The sequence below is a fragment of the Gobius niger genome (assembly GCF_951799975.1).
Source record: "Gobius niger genome assembly, chromosome: 10".
NCBI lineage: Eukaryota > Metazoa > Chordata > Actinopteri > Gobiiformes > Gobiidae > Gobius > Gobius niger.
In genome coordinates this window covers 23,148,204-23,170,267 of record NC_136861.1, presented here as the reverse complement: position 1 = coordinate 23,170,267, position 22,064 = coordinate 23,148,204, and the positions used below count along the sequence as shown (strand labels likewise).

Here is a 22,064-nt window from a genome sequence, read left to right as displayed (position 1 = left end):
ACATTTCGAAGTTCTCTGAAAATGAATATCTACATACAACAACCTGTCGGAGTTGGCAGAAGCGCTGCATGCCTTTCCAAGCAGCTCCCCAAAGGTCTTCTTTTTGCATAAGCTTTAGGAGTCTAAACTTGATTACTGTGTTGGTGAAACAACCCATAGCGAAGTTACATCTCCTTGTAATAGTGGAAGAATTGGGGAAAAAGGCAAGAGACGCATCATCGACAGTGTCATGAATCTATACACTGTAGATTGCAAGCTTTTGGGAAGGAAAAAAAAGAAGATACAAGGTAATACTGAATAAAACCGAATCCTACGTGTTCTCTAGTTAATCCCATTTCCATTCCAAAACCATTAAATTAGCTTTGAAGATCACGCCAGATGGATAAAATATGACAAAAAAATGAAATAAAAAAATCCTATACATTTGTGTTGTGGCTTGTAAGCGATAGCAGAAGGGAATAAACCGGCACAGTTCCTGCTTGTGACACAGAACCAGATGTTTTGAGCACACATGCGGACACTTCATCTTTGATTAGCTTGCGTGGAAAAACAGAGACAGTGCACGCATGTATGGACGCGGGCACGTACGCGCACACGGCATAGTTTCCAGCATCATGTGTAAAATGTGTGTGCGTGCGCTGCTGGGGCTTTGAGTGAAGTGGCCAGGTGTGGCGAGGCCTTGACAGTTTTTAGAGCTGAGGCGAACATAGACCAGGTGATAGGCATGACCACCGGATCTACAGCCCATTCCCAAGACATAAATCACACACGCTCAGTCATCATGTGCAGAGAATACCGGACCATGGGCTCTCAGGGCTTTTTTACTTTGTTTACATGCGCAGAACCAACCAAGTCTCCTCTGAATAGCACACTGGCTTTAACAGTTTCTATGATAACAAGACCCCAAAATGGCTGCTGTATTGGGGTCAGTTTCAGTTCTGCTGCGTAAAAAAAAGAAAGAAAAAAAGCCAGCCCTGCTCTGTTCATGCTCCTAATCTGGGTATTTCACAGCCCACATCTCCATCCAGTGCAAGCCCTTGCCTTCAGTTTCATCATGTTGTTTTGTTTATTGGTTAAAATCAAAGACTTGACAACAGGAAAAAAAAAATACATTTACAGACGCGCTGTTGCCTAGTAGTTTGATGGGTATAGAAACCAGAGTGACGCACAACTCCCGGCTATTTTAGTGCTACGCGGATTTCTTCCCATGCTAATCACACATTCAGATCCGAAAAATCATCCTTCAGAGTTCTTGGGTTCAGAAGGATTGGCAGACTGAGCCCTTCTCGAAAACCCGATTGCATGTGCTTTCCCCGCACTGTGACACAGCAGTTCTGGACAAGGCCTTCTGGGAAGTCAGGCTGACAAGGGCCCCCTTTCCCCACTGACGTGTTCTTGTCCTTTATGTGGCTTTTCTGATGCGTCTTCAAAAAACAACTGTGGGACGTGGAGTTCAACAGTTGTCGCTTTATTAATACAGTAATTCGAGATGACTCAGAGCAGATGAAACAGAACGGGGTGATGCAGAAAGAGCTTTGAAATCTTGCTGAAGCAACGTCAATATATCGCAATGGTAAAGCCTTTAATTTTACTTTCCTTTTAGCTGTTATTTGTATCTAGATTTGGACAAGGTTCTTCCGCAGATGCCCTTTCTGGCTACATCATCTATTGGTCTTGGTAATTAGCACAAAAGTTACACACATTTAAGTCAGAGTGAATGCTTTTATAGGGGCATCTGTTAAATGTATACGAAACAAAGACTGCACTAAAACAAATAATTCAAAAATAATTCAAACCTTTGCCGACCATTTGGCCTGAAGTATTTCTGAAGACACACACAAGATAAAATACTTCTGGTAAAGACGACTTCCATATGTATGATATGATATGATATTCATCCACCTCCACACGCACTGTTCACATATGTCCTACTCCTTCAGTTGTGCATGTAGTATGGAGGTGTGTAAGAGATCTGTTGCAGAAGAGGCTCTCCAGATGCTGAGGGTGATATGGTCTTTATCAGACATACTCACTGGGATCAATGGGACCAGGCAAAGAGGGGCTACAAACATGATTTGGTTTAGCTTTGGACAAAGAGTAGGTATAAAACAGTAAAGACCTGTATGTGGCCTCGATCCAAAATATCACAGGATGAGTTTACGTACAGGGTAGTTTGATAAGCGAGAACAGGGTTTCCCCAATCAGGGGACTTAGCAGGGGGCCACTGCAGGTGTCGTAGCATGTTGCGGGTTTTTTTTACTCATTAATGGTCCATGAGAGTAAATACTACGCTGACAGAAAAGCCAAAGAGAGAGAGGGACATTGTACATTGTGCCACAACCCAATTACACAATGGAGATTTTTTTTTCACTCAAACTTGGCTGTAAAAACTGCTAAAGTGGCGCCAGCCCGCAGTTAGCTTTGCCCGTTAGCCTTCTTCTTCGTGATTACAATAGTGTGTATTGCGCCTCTGACCTGGTGCAGGGGAAGTTGCAATTGTGGTTTTCTGGCCAGAGACACCAGGGGAGATGAAAGACCCCCCAATCCTTCCATTAACACTTGTATTACCCCCAGAGGGACTACGAAAAGGATTTATTAAGGTAAACAAGCTACGTAGTTCTTCTTTAAAGGAAAGCCGCAACTTTGCAGGCATGTTTTTAGAGGATTTTGGCTTTGATTTGACACATTACATCACATCATATCATATTACATCGTCTTTTTATTACTAGACAGGAGTTTTAGTAGATAACTTTTGATATAAATGGCCGCCGCACCCACGATGTAAGGGGAAATGGCAAAATAAATTCACTAGAACCATGATCGAAACCTTTCAACTTACTGTATGGAGAAGACCTCCAAGCAGTAAGTTGATGTCATGACTCATCAACACAGAATACTTTTAGAAACATGTACAACAAGCTGTGTATGTAATAGATGCCTATGCAATCCAATGGGTATAATCAAAACAAATGCCAAATTCAATCATGGATTTATATGTTTGCAAGGGCAGTGTAAGACATGGGGCTGCTCGTCTTGCAAAGAAATAAGAAAAAGGCAAGCTATATGTAAAATTCATAAGATTTAGAGAGACGAAACCACCAATAAAAAGGCTCATGGTGAAATTCAGTGTATTTTTGATATGCCTTAGAAATGTAATAAAGTGATGCTCTCAACGTAAAAAGATAAAAGATAAATGTGAATTTTATACACAAACATGGCTGACCCACTGCAGGACACATGGGTCTACCACTGTCCCGCTACAGCCGGCTGCTCCAAGGCCTTTCTCACCTCCCCATCCCCACCTCTGTCTTTCATTCCAAACTTGGGCTCAAAGGATTAGCGAAGGCACACGCACGCACAAGCGCCAACAAACGGAGAGCGCTCAGAGCGATCCGAGCAGGTATGGGCATGCATTAATATTAACAGCAAAAGTTCTGAAAAAAAAAAGTGAGTCAAATGAGTGTGCGATTCCACACAATGCACTGAGTCATCTTTCCTGGGTGGTCCTCCTGCGCAGATAAGGCAAGCTCGTCTCCCAAGGGTGAAGTAAAAGCAACAGAGGGCAAAGGGGGAGAAAAAAAAAGCAAAGACGAAAGAAAAATGGAATAGTAGGAGGGGAAGAAAGGACTGCGGAGCCTCTGTAAACTTTCTGTTATGTTAGGGAGGCGAGTGCTATTTGCGGCGTGCTGTCAGAAGTTTTTTTTCCCCCCAACGATTGGATTAAAGAGATCCTCTAATGACACTGAGGCTGGACAACTTCAGACAGAGAAAAACCTCACAGTACACAGCCTGCAGCCAAGGACGCACACTCACATCGACAGACAGAGAGAGAGAGGGAAAAAAAGCGGATAAAACAAAAAGCTGCCATACATGCGGACACTCTGGCAAACTTTAACAGAACAAGGTACTCTGTGTATGTCTGAGTGATCTGATGGTAAATAATAAAGCAGCTGATAACCTCCAGGAGAGAGGGACGGCTGGGGAGCCGAACCCACACCGTCTTATCTGTATCAAAGCAGTGAGTGAAAGGTAAAAGTGAAAGCGAAGTGCGCGTCGGAGGAGGTCCTGAGGTGTTGAAGAAAACTTTTGCAGTTGCAGTCTGTGTAGGAATGAAAAATGTGTTTTGGTAAGTGGACCAGGACAGGCCCACTGAAACATATCATTCATTTTCGTTTGAATAGACTTGCTTTCACCACTGTTTTTTTCTTTTTTCTACTGAGCAGGACTACGGTGGGAGCCATTCTGCTGTGATGGAGCTGCAAATACAACGCTTATCCGGTCTACTGCAATATGCACACCAGTCAGCTTGGTTTGTGAAGGCACCTTCCCCTTGTAATGATGAAAATAGTAAAACAATTGCCACGGTAATAAAGACATGTTGCAACTGCGCTGTGCCCACAGGGGAACACACTGTTCTCCATCCTTCTTTCTGCCTCTTTCAGCTGCTGTGAGCTGCAGTAGAAAGAGAATAGGAAACAACTCTCAAATATGCACCATATGTCTTCTACTGCGCATGTTTGCGTGCGAGGCTAAGCTCACATACATAATTTGTGTTCATCAAACACTATGGGCTTTATGGAGGTTGAGTTTAGCAAAACTTACCAACGGGCTAAAACTTTTTGGCAGAACTGTTTTACAAAATGAATACTTTTTTTTTTTAAACAAGGCTGAAACAAGGTTTATCTCATCTTAGCTGCTCTCACAAATGTTGCAAGAAAAGGGAGTACAAGAAAACAACATCATGTGTTTATTCATTCAGTACATGATCTACTGTCTGATCTTAATATAGTTTCAACATAGGGAAATGCCTGATGCCTGAACCTGCAGCACTTTGAGAGCAAAACCTCTATCGACCTCATACAGCAAAAGTAAAGATGTTGCGCCAAGGCGATTTCTACAAGCTAACAAATCTAACTGACCAACCAAAAACTGTCTTGTGCCTAACAGCAAATTAAATGTCTACTATTCACATCGGCCTTTATCTGAAACGGAAGGATGGAGACACTGGATAGTCATGGTTTCTGTTCACTTAGCATCCAGCGCCTGGTGGAATGAGTAATTTCCTTTGGAGTGTGACTGTAGCAGAGTCTCTATGAGCCTCTCAGCTTCCCACGTTCCTTGGGAGCATCCTGGAATGTTATCGCTCCCCCCGACTTCCACCTCCTCTGATAGTCGGATCAAACGAATCTGCCCACAGCCGGAAAAGTCATCAATCAACCGGCACCGAGTGAGCGAGAGGGGCCGCATACAAGTAGTAAGGCAAATAGGTGCTTACACGGATATACAAAGTGGGGAAGTGACAGACTGTGAAAGAAGCATCAATTATTTACACATAAACAAACAGAGCCAAGACATTTCTGACTGCCACCGACGCTAATCCTGGAGGAGCTTCACCAACACTTTCTCAGTCAGTTCCAGGAAAATCTCTGAAAATGTTAAGTAGTGTACAGCCCTGTAAAAACAAGACCAAGGCATGTTTATTATTAAAAGCGAAAAACATCAGCAATCATTCCAGGACCATCACGCGAAAATGATAGACGTTTCCCAATGGCGGTGTGAAAAACTGACAAGTGCGAGACTCTAGAAATCAGGAATCTGCTTCCACAATCACACTTCTTTCAAAAAAAGATGGAATGGCATGTTCAGCGAAACTCATGCTTTTCTTCTCATCTGCCGGCGAAGGCAACTGGAGTTCAGTTGTGGCTGTTGTGCCTTTTTAGCACATCAAATATTGCCTTTACGATATCCACTTGGCAAGCTACACTGCTACAGATTATTTATGTTTAACGATTTCTTAAAAGTTGCTGTAGAGAACAATCACTCATGTTACTGATTAGTTAACAGTGTTCTGGTTTCTTACTTCCGAAGCCGTAGGTATACAAACGGGGACAAAATCTACAGGTAAGCAGAAGTTCAGCAAACAAATGCTCTGTTCAAGGTTGGTCGAGAGAAAATGTGGTGAAGGACGTGGACAAATTCAACTGAAGCCTCTCTCTTTGCCCGCGCTACAGAGGCTACTCCGCACACCTGTTTCTGATCCACTGGTACCGTTCCTCCCCACAGGCAAAGTCATCCTTTTAACTTCTTTCAGAAAGCATATAGAGCCTCACAACTACAGACAAACTGCCACTACTACTTCAATGTGTGCCCGCTATGTCGCAACTATATATGCATGAAAAACACTGTGCCTCAAGGGCTTTCAAAGTAAAATTTAAGACAGCTGAATGCATTTTTTATATCTCTCATCGTAGCATAAATATTAAATTCACATTCAAGAAAATACTTTATTTACCAGCAACGGTTAGAAAGCCAGAGTGAGCTTCAAGTAAAAAGTGGTCATTCTTTTTATTACTCAAGCAAAAGTGAAAATCTATCTCATTTCTAAAATACACAGCAACTAACATGGAATGACATGGTGATTAATATAGTTTCTGATAGCAGAGCAACCAACAACTGGACACAAGTATGTAATTAATACAATTAAACACTAGCCTGACAAGCACAGACTAATGGTGTGTTGCAGGTCAGATTAGAACATAATATTTTTTTTAGTTTAACAACAAAGCACTAAAGCAATTCAATATTTAGTTTTAAAACATGCCATTAGTGCATGTTAGTATACAGTAGCACCTTGTGCTTTTCCATCTTGTTTTGTTGTTGGCAAATGTAAAACCCGCCCACTCATGGCAATAAGGCCATGTGATTGGTCCGAATCACCAATGAATTAGAGCTTGAACATATCAGCTTGAGCCTGTGAAGTGAAGTGTCTTGCAAAAGGACACAACAACAGTGGGCACCGTGCGGAGGGTGGAATCAGCAGAAGGTAGAATCAGAACCACCATCGTTCTGATTATAAGACCTGCTCGACCACCTGGGTCACCACTAGCCAAATACACAGAATCAACTAGTAAAGCATTAAACACTGTTAATTTAAGCAAGATGAGATAAAGATATGGCTTTATTGATCTCATAGGGAAATGTATAGCTATGTTAAAATAATAATAAGTTATACAGTTTGCCCTGAATGTGAAGGTGCAGTGATTTGGGTGGCGATAACTTCTGCATTGGGAGATGTATTCTTGTGATTGCATTGACACCAAGCTTCTTGGAGCATTGATTTGCTGAGAGGGGGGGCACACACACACATACACTTTTGCTCTCAAAGAGAAAGTAGGTATGACTGGCTTTCAAGGCTAAATAAATACTAATAAATTATTTAAAGAGTTGCCCAAGTAAATACATATAAAGTTCATGTAACTTTTCTACACCTCGGGCATGCCTCGAAAAAGGAATAATACATTACATTGATACAATCTAAGCTTGACAAGCTCTGATTCCCTATGCCTTCTGCTGTACAAAGACCAGGCCACCTCAGATATTCACTGTCATCCGCAAACACTACAGAAGACCATGGTCACTGTTGCATTATGTAATGTTCTGCTGTCACTTCACCCCAAAGGACACAACAGGGCTTTCCCCTTTTGACTGGCGCTACAAGTCACTATAGTGGATTGCCTGAGATCAAAAGATGTAGCTCTCTAGCTGTGGAAAAAGAAAAACAATGAGAATGCAACAGTCCTGAAAGATGTTGAGACAAGAGGGGCTAACTCAAAGCTATGTTATGTGTGCAGGTTTGAGGGAGAGAACAATACAGATAAAGAAAATAGCATAGTGACAAAGCAGGCTTGTGGATAAGCCCGAGATATGAACTTAAGTGTTAATGTGCGTGTGTGCGTGTGCGTGTGTGTGTAGCAGAAAGAGAAGGAAGCAGTCTTGTGTGGAGCTGCAACAGCGGCACTGATCAAAGCCCAGTCGGGTGACACCATGGGCGGAGTGCCATTGTTTATTCACCAGCCACCTCTCCCTTTTGGCAGGGCAAGGTGAGCGCGTGTATGCTAGTGTGTGTGTGTGTGTGTGTGTGTGTGTGTGTCAGGAGAGAGTTTGAGACACTTCGAAGATAGCAGGCTGGAAAAAGTGCATGTTTTTGAACCTTTCTCTTGGCAGGCTAATGTGGGCTGGAGTACTGTCAACATTTGGAAGCTGCACCTCAGGCATATGCACCATTAAAACACGTTGGGCCACATGTAGACACAAGCTATATTCTATGGTAAAGTCAATAAAGCTCCGGATACTTCCAAAATGATTACACGTCTTCATGAAGTACCAAAAGGAAAGAAGCTAGAAAGTGGATAATCAAGCACTGCAAACAGAGACCCGAAGCATCTCCACTGAAGCGCACAGTCAGGGTCAGAAGAGTATTAGTTGTTGTATAAGGTTATTTCTCCACATCAAAATTTTGGAATAATATTGTACGGCAGTTAGATAGTATTTTACATTTTAAACATGTACAGAAGCATTACCATTTCAGAGAAGAGTGACACATAAACTGCTTAAATAATGCAAGCATCACAACATTTCAGGTCATGCTTGAAGAGGTCTACACTGTTAACAGGTTCATTGTTGTTGATTGCAGAGAATATTTTAGTATAAAAAAAAAAAGTCAGGCCTTTGCGATATTATCTGCAACTATATAATGTAGTTTCCTTTCGAATCGACCATGGATCCCCACCGTTTTCCCTTGCTCTTGCTAGAGTGTAAAAATAATTGTCAATTAACTCAACTCAACCTTCTGACCAGGCAAAGCTCTGGTCAGGCTGGGGCAAACGTATACAGCATAAGCATGCACTGTACAGCTGGGATGAACTTTGAAAAGTCAAGTGTGTTGGGTTAGGGCGAGGTCTAAGCTACTACCATGCTACACAACTATGCTATACATTGAAAATACTATTTTCTATTAAAGAGGGCCAGTAACACAAGCGACAGCACGCCAGTTTCTTCAAAACAACCCATGTTCAGGGCTTATGGCCTCTCATGCTTACACATACATATTCCCACGCACACCAAAGCAAATAAACCCTCCATCTGAATGTCACTTTTGGAAAAATATATATAATAAGCATACTTAACTGTAGTAGTGTCTAAATAGAGACTTTACAAGCTACAAAAGGCCTGTACCGTTAACACCCACATTTGAAAAGTCCTCAGTACAGTAGAGCCGCAGAGGGTGGCTAAATTCAGGCTAGAAATTGGGCAGAACGGGGCTGGCGAGGGAAAAAAGAGAGGCGACATCTGATCCAGAGAGGCGCGCATTCAGAACAACTGTTTCGGGATTATCCCAATTCAAACGCTCGGCTAACTTTGATGTTATTTTCTTCCCCTCCCATTGTCTGAAGCCCCTCGCTCTCGTCCTAATCCCGGCCCTTTGAAGTGAGCAGCGTGGAAACAATGTGAGCAGGCAACACGCTGCCTCCGACAGTCCACCAACGCTTCTCTACCATGCTCCTCTTTCTTCTTCTGTCTTTCTATTTGCAGGCTCAATCCACGCACTTCCTCCATGCTTTAGTCGCCTCTCAATCCCCTTTTCCTCACCGTCTTTGTAAACATTCTCCCTTATTTCATGTCACTCTCTCTGGCATGGGCTACACTTGCTGTTGCCTGATGTGTGATTTGACCATGTTCACTCATTTTTTTTTAAATATTTTTGTGATTATTATGACGACAATGGACAAAAGTGTTTCATAAACTTGGGCTGCATTTGTTTACTTTAGCTCAACTCGACTCAACGTAGAGTTCACAGTCAAGTGGGTTAGTCTATTGTTGCAAAACATAATTTAAACTTGCAATATCCCACTACAGTGCTGGCCATAGCATAAATAGTCACATGAAAATGGACATCATTGAGGTCTTAAAGGGAAGGTGAAAAAAATCCTGATCCTTGGGTATTGATCTCATGGATCGACATACCATAAAATGTTTAGCAGTTATGGCAAACTTATGGTAAACGTGTGATATACGCATCTGCAGAAGTGGAGCAGTTTGTACCTTTGTGCCATCCATGCGCATGATGTTGTATGAGGCTGGTACTTATGCTGCAGCTTAAACCTCTTCTAAACTATTATGGACATTATAGTGCATTTAGTGACTGCATACTAACTAAGCTTCGCTTCTTAAAACATGGAACATGAAAAAGCATCACAGTTGTATGCATGGGGGCTTTCATTTTAAGGCAAATAGCTTGTTTTCATTTGCTTTTGTGCACTCTCATTAATATATCTGTCACATCTTTCAAATGCTACATTTAGAGCCTTTGATACAAAGTTTTCAAAAAGTCTTGCCCTAAAATGATCACGAAACCACCACTCTTCACTTTTTATCAAAATGCACTGATAAGACAGAGTAATCCTCATAATTCTTTACTCTTATCTGCGTCATGTAGATGTTTCTCTTGTTGCATCATCAGGTCGTGTATTCTGCCTTGGGCCCTAGCAACCAGACTGGAGCTCAGTGTCAGTTGGTCGGGTGTGGCTCACTAAATAAAGACTTGTTGTGTCTGGGATCAAGACATGCCTCCAAACACAACCTTGTCTGTCTGGGACGGCAGCTGCCTCATATACAGTAAGTACGTATGGACAGAGGAGGCAGGTTTGTTTTAGGCGTCCTGCAAAACTCGGCTCCGTCCGGACCGTGAGAGCCTGGGCCCTCAATCTGAGCGGTTTGTTAATGCATCTGAATGAGGTGCCAGTTTTCATCTTACTGAAGCACATTTACTAAGTATTTAAGTATTGTATTCATATACATTTGTCAGTATATAACTTTTATTTTCACCAGGCTATTTGTATACAATAAAAATGTTAAGATACATTTCAAAGTTAACAGCACAAAAAAAAATCAAGCTGTATCCAAGTATTTTTCTCATTACATTGTGTAATTTTAGTTTATAACATATTCATTTAGATCCCGGCAAAGTTCTTTGTCATGTTATTTAGCTAACAATACGAAGGCAGAGTTTGTCAAGGGACAAGAGAGAGCGATAAAGTGCTTGGGAGAAAAGTTGATAATATTGCTTGACTGGACTGACCTTGTTGCTCTGATCAGAGTGATGGTGCAGTGTCTTCCTCTCCTCATCCCAGCGAGCGTGGGCCTCCTCCAGCTGCCTCTCCATGGCCTTCTGCAGCCGCACCGCCTCTTCCTTTGAGTCACACACAGAGGTCTGGAGCTCAGCTATTAACTGGAAAAAGAGCGGACCAAGTAGTGTCAGTTTGAATGACAGATCATAGACAAAGAAAAGATAAACAAGTTGCTTTTATGCCAATTATATATGCGATTTGACTTGGCGGAAGATCCAGGGATTGCCAAACAGTATTCAAAAGCATTGACAGGGATGTGTTTGAATGGCAACATAATGGCAAAATAAAATGATGCTATTACAGCTATGACTTATGTAATAATGTATAGCTGTAAAATCCCATTGCTTTCTACAAGTGCAGAGTCTTATGTCTGGTGAACCACAAAGCAGAAAGAAGAGCAAAAAAAATCTGCTTCCTCTTGGAGACGCCGAATGACTTTGTGTTGGTGAACTTTGCGGTGCACAGTAAGATGAAAAGCGACAGCCTGGGCTTTGAAATCCTGCAGTCAAAATTAACATTCTATTTAAGCCACTGTCAGAGAACGGCAGAGGCAAAGATGAGAGAGGGAGAGGACTGAGACAGCGTGGTGGTGGTGGTGGTGAAGGGGGGGGGGGGGGAGCTGCTTGTAGCTTTGGGCCAGACAGATAATTGTTTACCGTGTGCAAACTGCGGAGCACTACTGTGTGGGAGTGGGAGAGGTGGAGCGGCGGAGCGGGTCCGACCACAGGGACAGCGCAGGGGGAGAGACGAGGCAGACATTAGGCTTATTTTGTCACCACATGAAAGCAACAAATAGCACATTATTACGGGAACATCATTTCACGGCAGAATAATTATTGTGCAGTATATGGGATTTCGCATCTGCAGGTGGAGGGCCCTGCGGTGGCGGTGGAGCTCTCAAACCAGTGAACTCAGCTGTCTGTCTTGTTTTTCCAGTATGTATACAGTGGCACACAGTAGACTTTTTCTCTGTCTAATAGCCAGGCCTTTTAAACTCTAATTGGTCTGGTGAGACTCCACTATTTACCCAGCTTGCCGCTATCTTTGTGTAACGCTAAAGACAGGCTTACATTATTTGCCGCAGACATAAGATGAAAAGAGAGAGATGAACTCGGGTAAAGCTGTTTGTAAACAGAGGTGAGCGACTGGCAGCTGACATTAAAAAGAGGAATGTGCTGCTAACAGCTACGTCTAAAACTTTTTTTGTTGCTAAAGGCAAGAATCTATTTTTTTACATACTAGCTTGCAAATGTCATAACCTCAAATGCTTCCAGTCTCTTGTTCCTGTATTAAAGAAGAACTAAGTAACTTGTTTACCTTAATAAATCCTTTTCGTAGTCCCTCTGGGGGTAATACAAGTGTTAATGGTATGATTGGGGGGGGGGGGTCTTTCATCTCTCCCTGGTGTCTCTGGCCAGAAAACCATACTTGCAACTTCTCTGCTTCCGGGTCGGATGCGCACACTAATAGAATCACAAAGAAGAAGCTAACAGGCTAACGGGCAAAGCTAACTGCGGGCTAGCACCACTTTAGCAGTGTTGTTGTGGCACAATGTACAATATCCCTCTCTCCCTTTGTCTTTTCTGTAGCATTTACTCTCACGGACAATTAATGCGCAAAACAAACCGCAACATGCCAGGAAACCTGCAGATGCGCTTATGGTCTCTATGGGCATGAGTTACTTAGTACTGCTTTAAATTACAAACATTACAAGACATCAATGTTGCGATCACACATTTTATATTTTTCTTTTGTGCGCTTTGGTGAAACTCAAGAGTCATTACAATGACAATATATGGGTTTTACGGTTTTAATCATTTTTTAATTTAGGCACACTGTTGTATCATTGGCAGAAATTATTCTGTTTCTAGCTTTTCGTCCATACTTAATGCAGAAATACTAGCATGAGAACCCCCCCTCCCAGTTTTACCACGGCACAAATAACCACCAAGAATAATAGAGGGCATAATAACAGAATGTAGTTCTATAATGCATGGTAAGAGGTCACAAGAGGACCATTATTTGCACAACTCAACTAGTAATACGCAGTGCTAAATGAGACTTATTTGCATATAGGTTGAACTTTCGCCCCTCCTTCTCGCTCTTCTAATGCGCTGGTTGCTCCCTTGGCAGCGACTACCTACTTCCACTGTGTACGGGCCCGGGGTAGTTACAGTGGTAATGATCTTCACTAGAATCAAACGCTACCCCTCCAGTGTAGCCCGATCATTAAGGGAGGATTGAGACAGGCCCCAGTAAGTTCACAGGTCAGCCATGAGAGCTACTTCCAGCTTCATAGCACTGAAATTGAGGAAGACTAATTAGAAGTGTATTTGAACTGCGAGAAACAAAAGCTACGGTTAAGGATGCGTGAACACATGCATCGCCTTCTGGTCCCCTCAGGATAATGCATGGCACGGTATGTTTTTTAATTGGTCTATTAGGCATGCAGTTGATTTTAAATAAGAGGCTCCTTGTCAGACGATGAAGGGTTAACAACTGGGGTTAGGCCTATGAAGTTCAGAGGGCTAGCACTTGCATATGGTAGACTTATCCCAAGGGCGCAACCTTTAAAAGGAACAGGCCACCGTTTTTCCATACTGAGATATGTTCTTACCTGAGCTTAGGCGAGTTGATGTGTACCAAGAAAATTGACATGTTTAATTTTGTGTAACTTTACTTGGATCGTGTAACTACTCACGTAACCGTATTTAAATAGGAAAAACGTGGGAGAGCTTGGTCGCTTCTAACTTCACCCCTGTTTGGAGGAAAGGCTAAATGCTAACAACATCTTTGGTCTTTTTGCATGACTGAGCCCACACGCACAAAGACCAGACAGGTACGCATCAACTAAGTCACGTTAAAATCGTTATCTACATTCCTCCCAAAAAAAACCAACTGTTCGTAACCACTGTTCATAATGACCGAAGAAATAAAATAACTAACTAACTAAAATGTATGTTTTTTTATTTAACAATAGTATTGAGATGGTTACTTATTACTGCAGCTAAATGGTCTCTTCTCGCCTTTACTTCAGCTCCGTGTGGATTTTCTCGTGTGTTTATAGTAACTTATCCAGTAGCTGCAGCATTTTGATTGTTTTGCTGCAGCTCATTTTCGCTCAGTATGGACAATTTTCTGAGGACTTTTCAGTCACTGGGTTAGTTTTTCAGATGGATAAGCCACTGGGCATAAAACGGCGTAAGAATCGCCAAAACTGTTAGCCGCGAGTTAGCGGCTAGTTAGCATCACTAGCCTGTGTGCACTGCAGACTCCAAGCTGCAGCACTAATAACATAAAGCTCTTGTTAAATCCAGCACAGACTCTGATTTAGGGAGTGTAGGCTGTAATAAAGCCATTTTCTCTCCTCAGCTGAGAGCTGCGCCCCGTAGGAGCGCCGGCCGCAGGTCAAGTGGTATTAGTTTCTGGTATCGGGACCTCATCAATGAGTAGGATGAGTACAAGCATGTGGTATGATTTATGGTTAAATTACAGTATATAGCTCTACCCATCTACATTAGGCACTCAAAACGGTTTGCCATTAAAGAAACACTCGCCCATTCACTCTCTCAACTCATACACAAGTGTAGAGACACTGGAGCCAACCTTCCGATAATAAGACGACCTGCACTACCATTTGAGCCACAGTTATCTAGTGTTCATGAGACTGATGGCAGAGAGAGAAAAGCGGTTCTGGGTGTGCAGGGCTTTTCTGTTGCGAGAGTGGATGTTTGCCTCCCACTTAAGGTCCTTGGTGACGGTGTAAATTGTGAATTGGTCGACGGAAAATGCAAGTGTGCATATACTAATGGGAGAGATAATGATTTTACAAAAGTTGCAGTTTGATTAAGTGAGCAAGAATATTTGAAGCATAAAAATGTTTGCTGTAATATCAAGGCTGCCTTAACGAGTTCAGCAAACACTTCTGTTTGGTTAGTTGGGTTTGTGCCAGTTCAGCGTCCCCAAAACACTGGATTAATCACTTGTAGCTGCTTTGTGAACGTTTGTGTATGGTGCAGAGAGAAGGCAAACATGGATGAACTTTTGCACAGCGTTGCGCTTCCTTTGATGTTAAGCATTGTGTAACCTAATAAGCAACTGTTCTCTCACATCTGCTCATCAACACAGCTTTCAATTTTGCGCCTTTGCCAGACAACATCAAAAAACAAAGATTTTTGAAGAAAATATCAAAGGAAAACAATAAAAAAAATCCTCACATCTTTCCGAATTCACAGAAAATTGCTAAAAACTATGGGCTAAATATTTTATACTCGATAATTTTATTCCAGAAGAAAAAGAAACAATAAGAAAAGGCCCCATTTTAGAAAATGGTTCATACAACCACCAGTATTAAGAACCAGTATTAAGTATTGAGACTGATACCACTAGTAGAGAGAACAAGTGTAAAGATCGTTTGTTTTGCTTATTGACAGCTTTTTCTGTGGCTTCCTTTTTTTATTAATACTAGATAAAGCTGAACAAAAAGAAATAAAGAATAATTTAAGTAGTTCATTGTGATTCTTAGGACCATTGAGTTCGTACTGGGAAATGTGCAGCACCTACTGTCCATCAGGGGCAGTGTGTGCTTTCTTACCTGGCATCAATACATCTGTCCCCTGGGAGTTCAGTAAAACAGGATGAAAAAGGGATAAAAGGCAGAGAGCAAAGGCCCGGATGAAAAACATGATTACCTGGGCAGACTTGGTGAGCTTCTGACTGTATTCCTTCTCAATCTGCTTCAACTTGCTGTTGGCCTGCAAACAAGAAGGAGACTGTGAGATGGAGATATGCCGACAAACGCAAACAGACCGACACAAAGTCATGAAATTGAATCTTCAGTCAATAGAGTCAGTAGCAACCTAAAATGCTTACACACACGTCTTGGGCCGTGTGTGTCAGTTTGGGTAAGGCCAGTCCCATGTGGGCCAATGACCAGTGCTTACTTTGATTATGTGCCAGGCTACGTTTTATAATTTAAGAAGGAGGATGCAGGGGTGAATTAAAATGCTACTGTCTATAAGGGAAAAACAGGGATGATTGAAAGACACTAAACAAGACAAGGGGAATAAATTAACCGTTGTTCCGAATGTATAGAATGATGTTAAAATCTCTTTTGTTTCTTTACAGTAAGTAGTAAGCCAGCTGGAAGACAAGGCTGTGAGTGCCTTAAAGGGCTCCTGACATTTTACTTAAATGTCATTGCCAATTAAAGGGGTGACTGAAAAGAAAAGGAAAAAGTAGTCAAAGAGTAGAGGTAAAGTAGTGGTACTGAAATGTTAAAGTTAATTGTAATAGCTTAACTCAGCATCCCTTAGTATTATGCACTATCGTATAAGAAGGTTCTGGAACTGTGGTGAATAAATGCAAAAGCACTGCATTTACCTTTTACAATTCATGACATTACTTACATAAAGGAGAACAAAGCAACTCAGGCCCCTAGAGGCCATAAGCGCCACTGCAGGTGTCGTAGCATGTTGTGTTTTTTTACTCATTAATTGTTCGTGAGAGTAAATGCGAAACTGACAGAAAAGACAAAGGTAGAGAGGGATATTGTACATCCAATTACACAATGGAGATACATTTTTTCACTCAAACTTGGCTGTAAATACTGTTTAAAGGGCGCTAGCTCGCAGTTAGCTTTGCCCGTTAGCTTCTTCTTCGTGATTCTATTAGCGTGTTTTGGGTCACTGCCTCGGAGGCAGGGAAAGTTGCAATTGTGGTTTTCTGGCCAGAAACACCCCCCAATCATCCCATTAATACTTGTATTACCCCCAGAGGGACAACGGAATGGATTTATTAAGGTAAACAAGTTACTTCCTTCTTCTTTAAGTATAATTTGAATTATCTTTCTATGCGTTTTGTTTAACAGATAGGCCCACCCGAACATACACATTGGCCCAGGCTTTGGAAATGACAGAAGACTCACATGGTGTCAAAGAATCCATCAACCAACACTTTCATTTTGTAGCTTCATACCTTTTTTTTTTAACACTTCCTGAGAAAATCCCATGTCCCATGCAAGCTGACATGCCTGTCACCACGGAAACACAAAGCCATCACTGCTGATACAAGCTTGTGGTGCATGGTGTTGCGGGACGGGATAGAGAACTGTCATGTCCCCAGGGAGCCAGGCCGGGACAGACAGAGGAGCGAGGTAAAAAGACATGTACTGTGTGTGAATGGTATGTGGAGTATGGACTTTTAATTCAAACAATAATAAGCAAGCATTTATCAAGAGTTTTATGACATGGTTTTAAACACCTGAACTCATCGAAAGTGAGTGGAGGATGTTCAAGGGTCCATGGGATTTTTTCCCCTTCTCTTTTTAGTAAGGGGTGTCATTTCCTGGTTTGTATTAATGAAGCCATGTTGGCAAAGTTGGGTTAGCGAGCGACGAGCGTTCTTGACATGAAATATTTCTAGTTTCTTGGAAAAGAACTTGGGGGGGAAAAGAAGGAAAAGCTCCTGGTCTTCATGAATCCTAGTGTATTACAGAATGAAAAAGTTCACTTCAAAGTGACTGATTAATAACGCGATACGAGCTCCTCAACGTCAGCGCCTCTGAAGTCATGAGCCTTGTGGAAGTTTATGTACGGCATGAGTGAGTTGACATGTGTAAGAGAACATATGGCCACACTGACATGCAAAACAGCCTCAGATGTTTCATAAAAACATAAAGAGCACCCTACTATCCCATTCCTTTGTACCTCCACTCACTCTGGGGGATTTAGCAGGAGGCACTGTGCAACACCATGCATTATAAAGCATTGCAATCTAAGGATGGGGAAAAATAGCTTAGGACTGTGACAATTACAAAGGCGAGAATCATAGGTAAATTAAAAGCCCAGGCGTTTGTGAGGGAGAATGTGCGAGCACTTTCAAAGAGTCTACCTGTGCCCTGCCAAAGGCGTTTCAGAGCTGAAGGCACTTTGAGGCTGTATCAGTCTCTTCAATCGCCCCTTAATCCTAGCACGGTGGAGTGCAGTGGCTTTGAAGTACTGCGCGCCTGTGTGTTTTTGTGCACGCACACGCCGGCGATTGTGTGAGCGGGTTAAAGAGAGTGGAAGTGGATCTGAAGGCGAGGCATGCACCGCTTACCAGAACTTAATTAATAATCTGCAGTGGGAAGCCGGCCAAGCGCGCGCACACACACACACGCATACACACACACACACACACACACACACTAGTGAAGAGTGGAGAAAAGGGTGACAACTTTCTCCCTTAGACACACAGCTGAACAAAGATACGCACACAACGATAACTTACTCAAACACAGACGCCGGACAAACAGGATGCGTGTGAAAGCAAAGCACACAGTTTGTGAAATGAAATGTACTGAAGGTGTGCGTTTGCAGTCTTTGGTCGGACAGGTGAATTATTACTGAGTGGAGGAACAAACTGAGGAGAGCATTGTTCGGGAGAGCAGTTTGTCCTTGCGGAGGACGGCTGCCAAAACTACCACAAGATTCACACATTTCAGAACATGTTTGAAGACGTCTGGACTACAGGATTAACAGGTTTTGTATACAGTACATACATAATAAACGATTGAGATAGGATGAATCTGCTCCAAAATAAGAATCTGCTTGAAAAGTCGAGAGGATATACAACAGAATGTGTTCACAATGTTTAATCAATAATGGATGTGAAAGTGTGATGCGGCATGACATGTAGTGTAGCATGTTTAATATTGCTGACAGAACATATATTTTCCAGTAGAGAAAGATTGTTGAGATTATTGTAAAGCTAAAATGATTTGAGATTGTTGCCAGCTCCACCCAGCTCTATACCCTGTACTAGGGTGCTGATTTGCGTTTTTCATTTCTAGAAAACAATGCAAAAAAATCTAATTCAAAGTGAAGTTTTTCTCCCATTGCTCTGTAACATCTTTCTCTGTGGTGGCGTCTGTGTTTGTAAGCATTCAAAACGATTCCACTGCGCGTCTCATAACAATTGGAGTTCAATCTGGCAGAGGGGAGCGCTGGGAGATGTTATTTGCTCGTTTGTCTGTAATCATTGCTGCCTTGGCTGTGTGCGACTCGATGCTGTAACGACAAGAGGCTTTATTTCCATTTCATAGTGAGCCATCGCTGCCTGTCACTTGTGGTTCTCTTCATCCCCGCCGTTCACTGTCAATGGCGCTTCACACACTCCGCCAAAATAATGTGTCATAGAGAGACTTATGACACACATATACATCAAACACGTGCTATACATATCAACTGTTTACCGGCATGCTCTAGGGGCGGCTAATGCGAAAAGAAAACCACTTACATCTGCTGGCATTGATGTGAAAAGGGCTTAACATTCAGCCCACAAGATAAAGAAGAAGATAGAGCCATTAAAAACATTATTAGTTTTTAAATATTGTGCAGAAACCTAATTAATTTTATATGCATTTAAAGGGCCTATAATATACATCATTTACTTTTTAAGCTTTTAATGATATTGAAACATTATGTCATCATAAGAAAAAAAAAACACCTGTTGTGGGAGAGGCACAAAGATGTCAGAATGGTAGGTTGTGGATGTAAGAGCTTGAACAAAATGGTGCCAATGTATTACTCATTTATGTGATTGCACGTCATAAGATAATCCCAGATCTTAACATGAGCATAGACTTGTCTGCGTAGGTTCTCCGTCTTACATGAGATGCCTTTTGGATGAGAGGCGAAACGTTCTACACTTCAACTACAGGGTACAGAACATGACCCAAGAACCTTCACTATAGATGAGCTTAGACTATTATTTCATAAGACGCCGAGCAACAAGAGGAGACAAAACGCAGACGCTACAAACCATGCAAGGAACAAACGTGGAACACTAATGCTAACACTGTCTTACAAGCCATTGCTAAGCAGATGTTCATGTTCCAGGGGCTCACCACCAGAGCTGAAGAAGCCAAGTGGTGCAACAGAGAATTTGGGGGAAAATGGCCTCCAACTTTGACGCCAAGATCACATCTTTGGAAAAGCATGTCAAACTGATGCAAGAGAGCATTGATGGCACAGATAATCACAGCTAAGTATATTTATTAATTCCCGTTGGGAAATTTGTTCTCTACATTTGACCCATCCTCTATGCCACTGGGGAGACCTGTAAGAGCAGTGCCAAGCCAGGCCAATGGTCAGAAACACTTGGTTGGAGGACTAACCTAGTGTACATGTTATTTAGTGGTAGGGGAAACCGGAGTATCTGGAGGAAACCTATGAAGACATGAGGAGAACATGCAAACTCCCCACTGAAAGGTTCCATCCGGGGTTCACACCTGGGGCCTTCTAGCTGTGAAGCACGAGCACGAAACCGCTGCGCCTCCGTGTCGTACAGGGTTTGGAAGAAGAAGCAAAAGGACCAGACCTCATACCTTGAGACGTGGATTTCCAAATACCAACAATGACAAAGAGAATGGATCAAATAAACTGGATACAGCCCAACATTCACAAGCACCGAAGCCAGACCCCAACAAATGTCCCAGGCCGCTCATAGTCAAGTTTCATTGCTACAACGACAAGTGCTGTGTAATGGACAAAACTTGTCGCCTTGGGTCCCCCCAGCTCGAGGACAACAGGTGTATGTACCCAATGGCCGAGGAAAACGCTTTCTTTTGGTCCTCGTGGCAGGATGGCTGACATTGCTAAGATACCACCCCCTAGTGGCTATGGGTGACTCCAGAAGGAGAACTTCTTGTTTCAAAAGAAAAAGTTTCCTCCTTTGACACATGAGATACCTTATACTCAAATGTCCACAAGCAAACCAACAGCTAAATGACATCACCTTTATATAATGTACAGGCAAAGTGGGGCAATTATGGAATTATTATGGATTTGGATCTACCGCTTTCCCCATTAAAAACCTTGTATATCAAATGATCCAAAGATACGAAAAAAGAGAAAACAATTATAATATGAACACCACAAAAATAATACGGTGTGCGTATCTGTATATTTTTTATATACAAATTGCCTTTTGTGCCTTTCTTTCAAGGAGCACGCTTTGCTGGTGCACTCAAACCCCAGACCAAAAGTACAACAATCTCGAATAAGATTTAAACCTTCCATAATATTTGGCATTTCTAAATCAAACTGATGTCTTAAACTGTATCTCAGCCCCACAGAATGGAGTTGGAGACTACAGTGCTCCACTTAAAACTCCTCCTCAAACTAAAGTGCAATCTATAGCGGGCAACACGATGGGAGCAGCCTGACGCCATGTTTTAATGCGATTGAGAAAGTGTGTCGCTCTCCTCCCTCTCTCTTGGATGACTTCAAAAATGTGAGCCAGGGAGCTGCTGTGTGATGTTTTTTTTGGGACGCCACAGCCTTTACTTTGACTCTTTCATCTGTAGAATGACTCACCCTCTCTCTCCCTCGCTCCCTCTCTCTCTTTGCTGCCGGGCCCAATGGCGCACTGAGGAAACGCGCAGATCGGCCCGGGCCTGCGCATATGCACACAAACACACAATACATGTTCGCGCACAAACGGAGGAACACAACTCTTAAACGCTTTCATGTGTGGTTTGACAAAAGGCCATGGCGTAAACATACACCAGCGGCAGGCAAAAAAAAAACAAAAAAAAACACAAATCCAGATTCAAATAATACACTACCTCCACTGAATAAACATCCTAAACTTAGATCTTTAGTCCTCCGATGTCATTGTCTTTCATTAGTCTGTCAGAGTGCGCCGAATGGAAACGCTTTGATCATATGCTCCTCTCGTCTGTGTCTAATCCATGACGAACTAAATAATGTGATTTGGTGGATTTCCAAAATGGCTCCGGATCAACCCAATAAGTCAGCATTGACAGTGACAAAAACAGAGAACAAGACTGATGACAACAAACGGCGGTAACAACCCCGCACCACCATCTTCCGGCTGACAGAAATAACAACCCCAAATGTTAAGTCTGTGCTTTTTTCTATGGCTGGAGTCAGAGCTCCAGTGAAGAGTTAATAATATACATGGTTAGTGAGCCTTAAATTGCTGTGACTGCCTGTACTTGAAAAGCAAGTCTCTCCTTTTAATTCTGAGCCAATCCAAGCATCTAGGTGCAAGGAATGTAACTGTTATGAGCCAGTTGCAGCTATTTAAAGA

General features: G+C 42.3%; 1 protein-coding gene across 2 annotated transcripts in view; it reads right to left on the bottom strand.

Annotated features, from left to right (window-relative positions):
- The window catches only part of cep112 (centrosomal protein 112), a gene marked incomplete at its 5' end in the record, with an annotated part of 92,733 nt that overhangs the window by 19,680 nt on the left and 50,989 nt on the right, over positions 1 to 22,064 (bottom strand). For both annotated transcript variants that reach the window (XM_079563936.1, XM_079563937.1), the window contains 2 exons: positions 10,919 to 11,068; positions 15,659 to 15,721. In XM_079563936.1, coding sequence (XP_079420062.1) covers positions 10,919 to 11,068; positions 15,659 to 15,721 — 213 coding nt within the window. The remainder of the gene's footprint in view (positions 1 to 10,918; positions 11,069 to 15,658; positions 15,722 to 22,064) is intronic.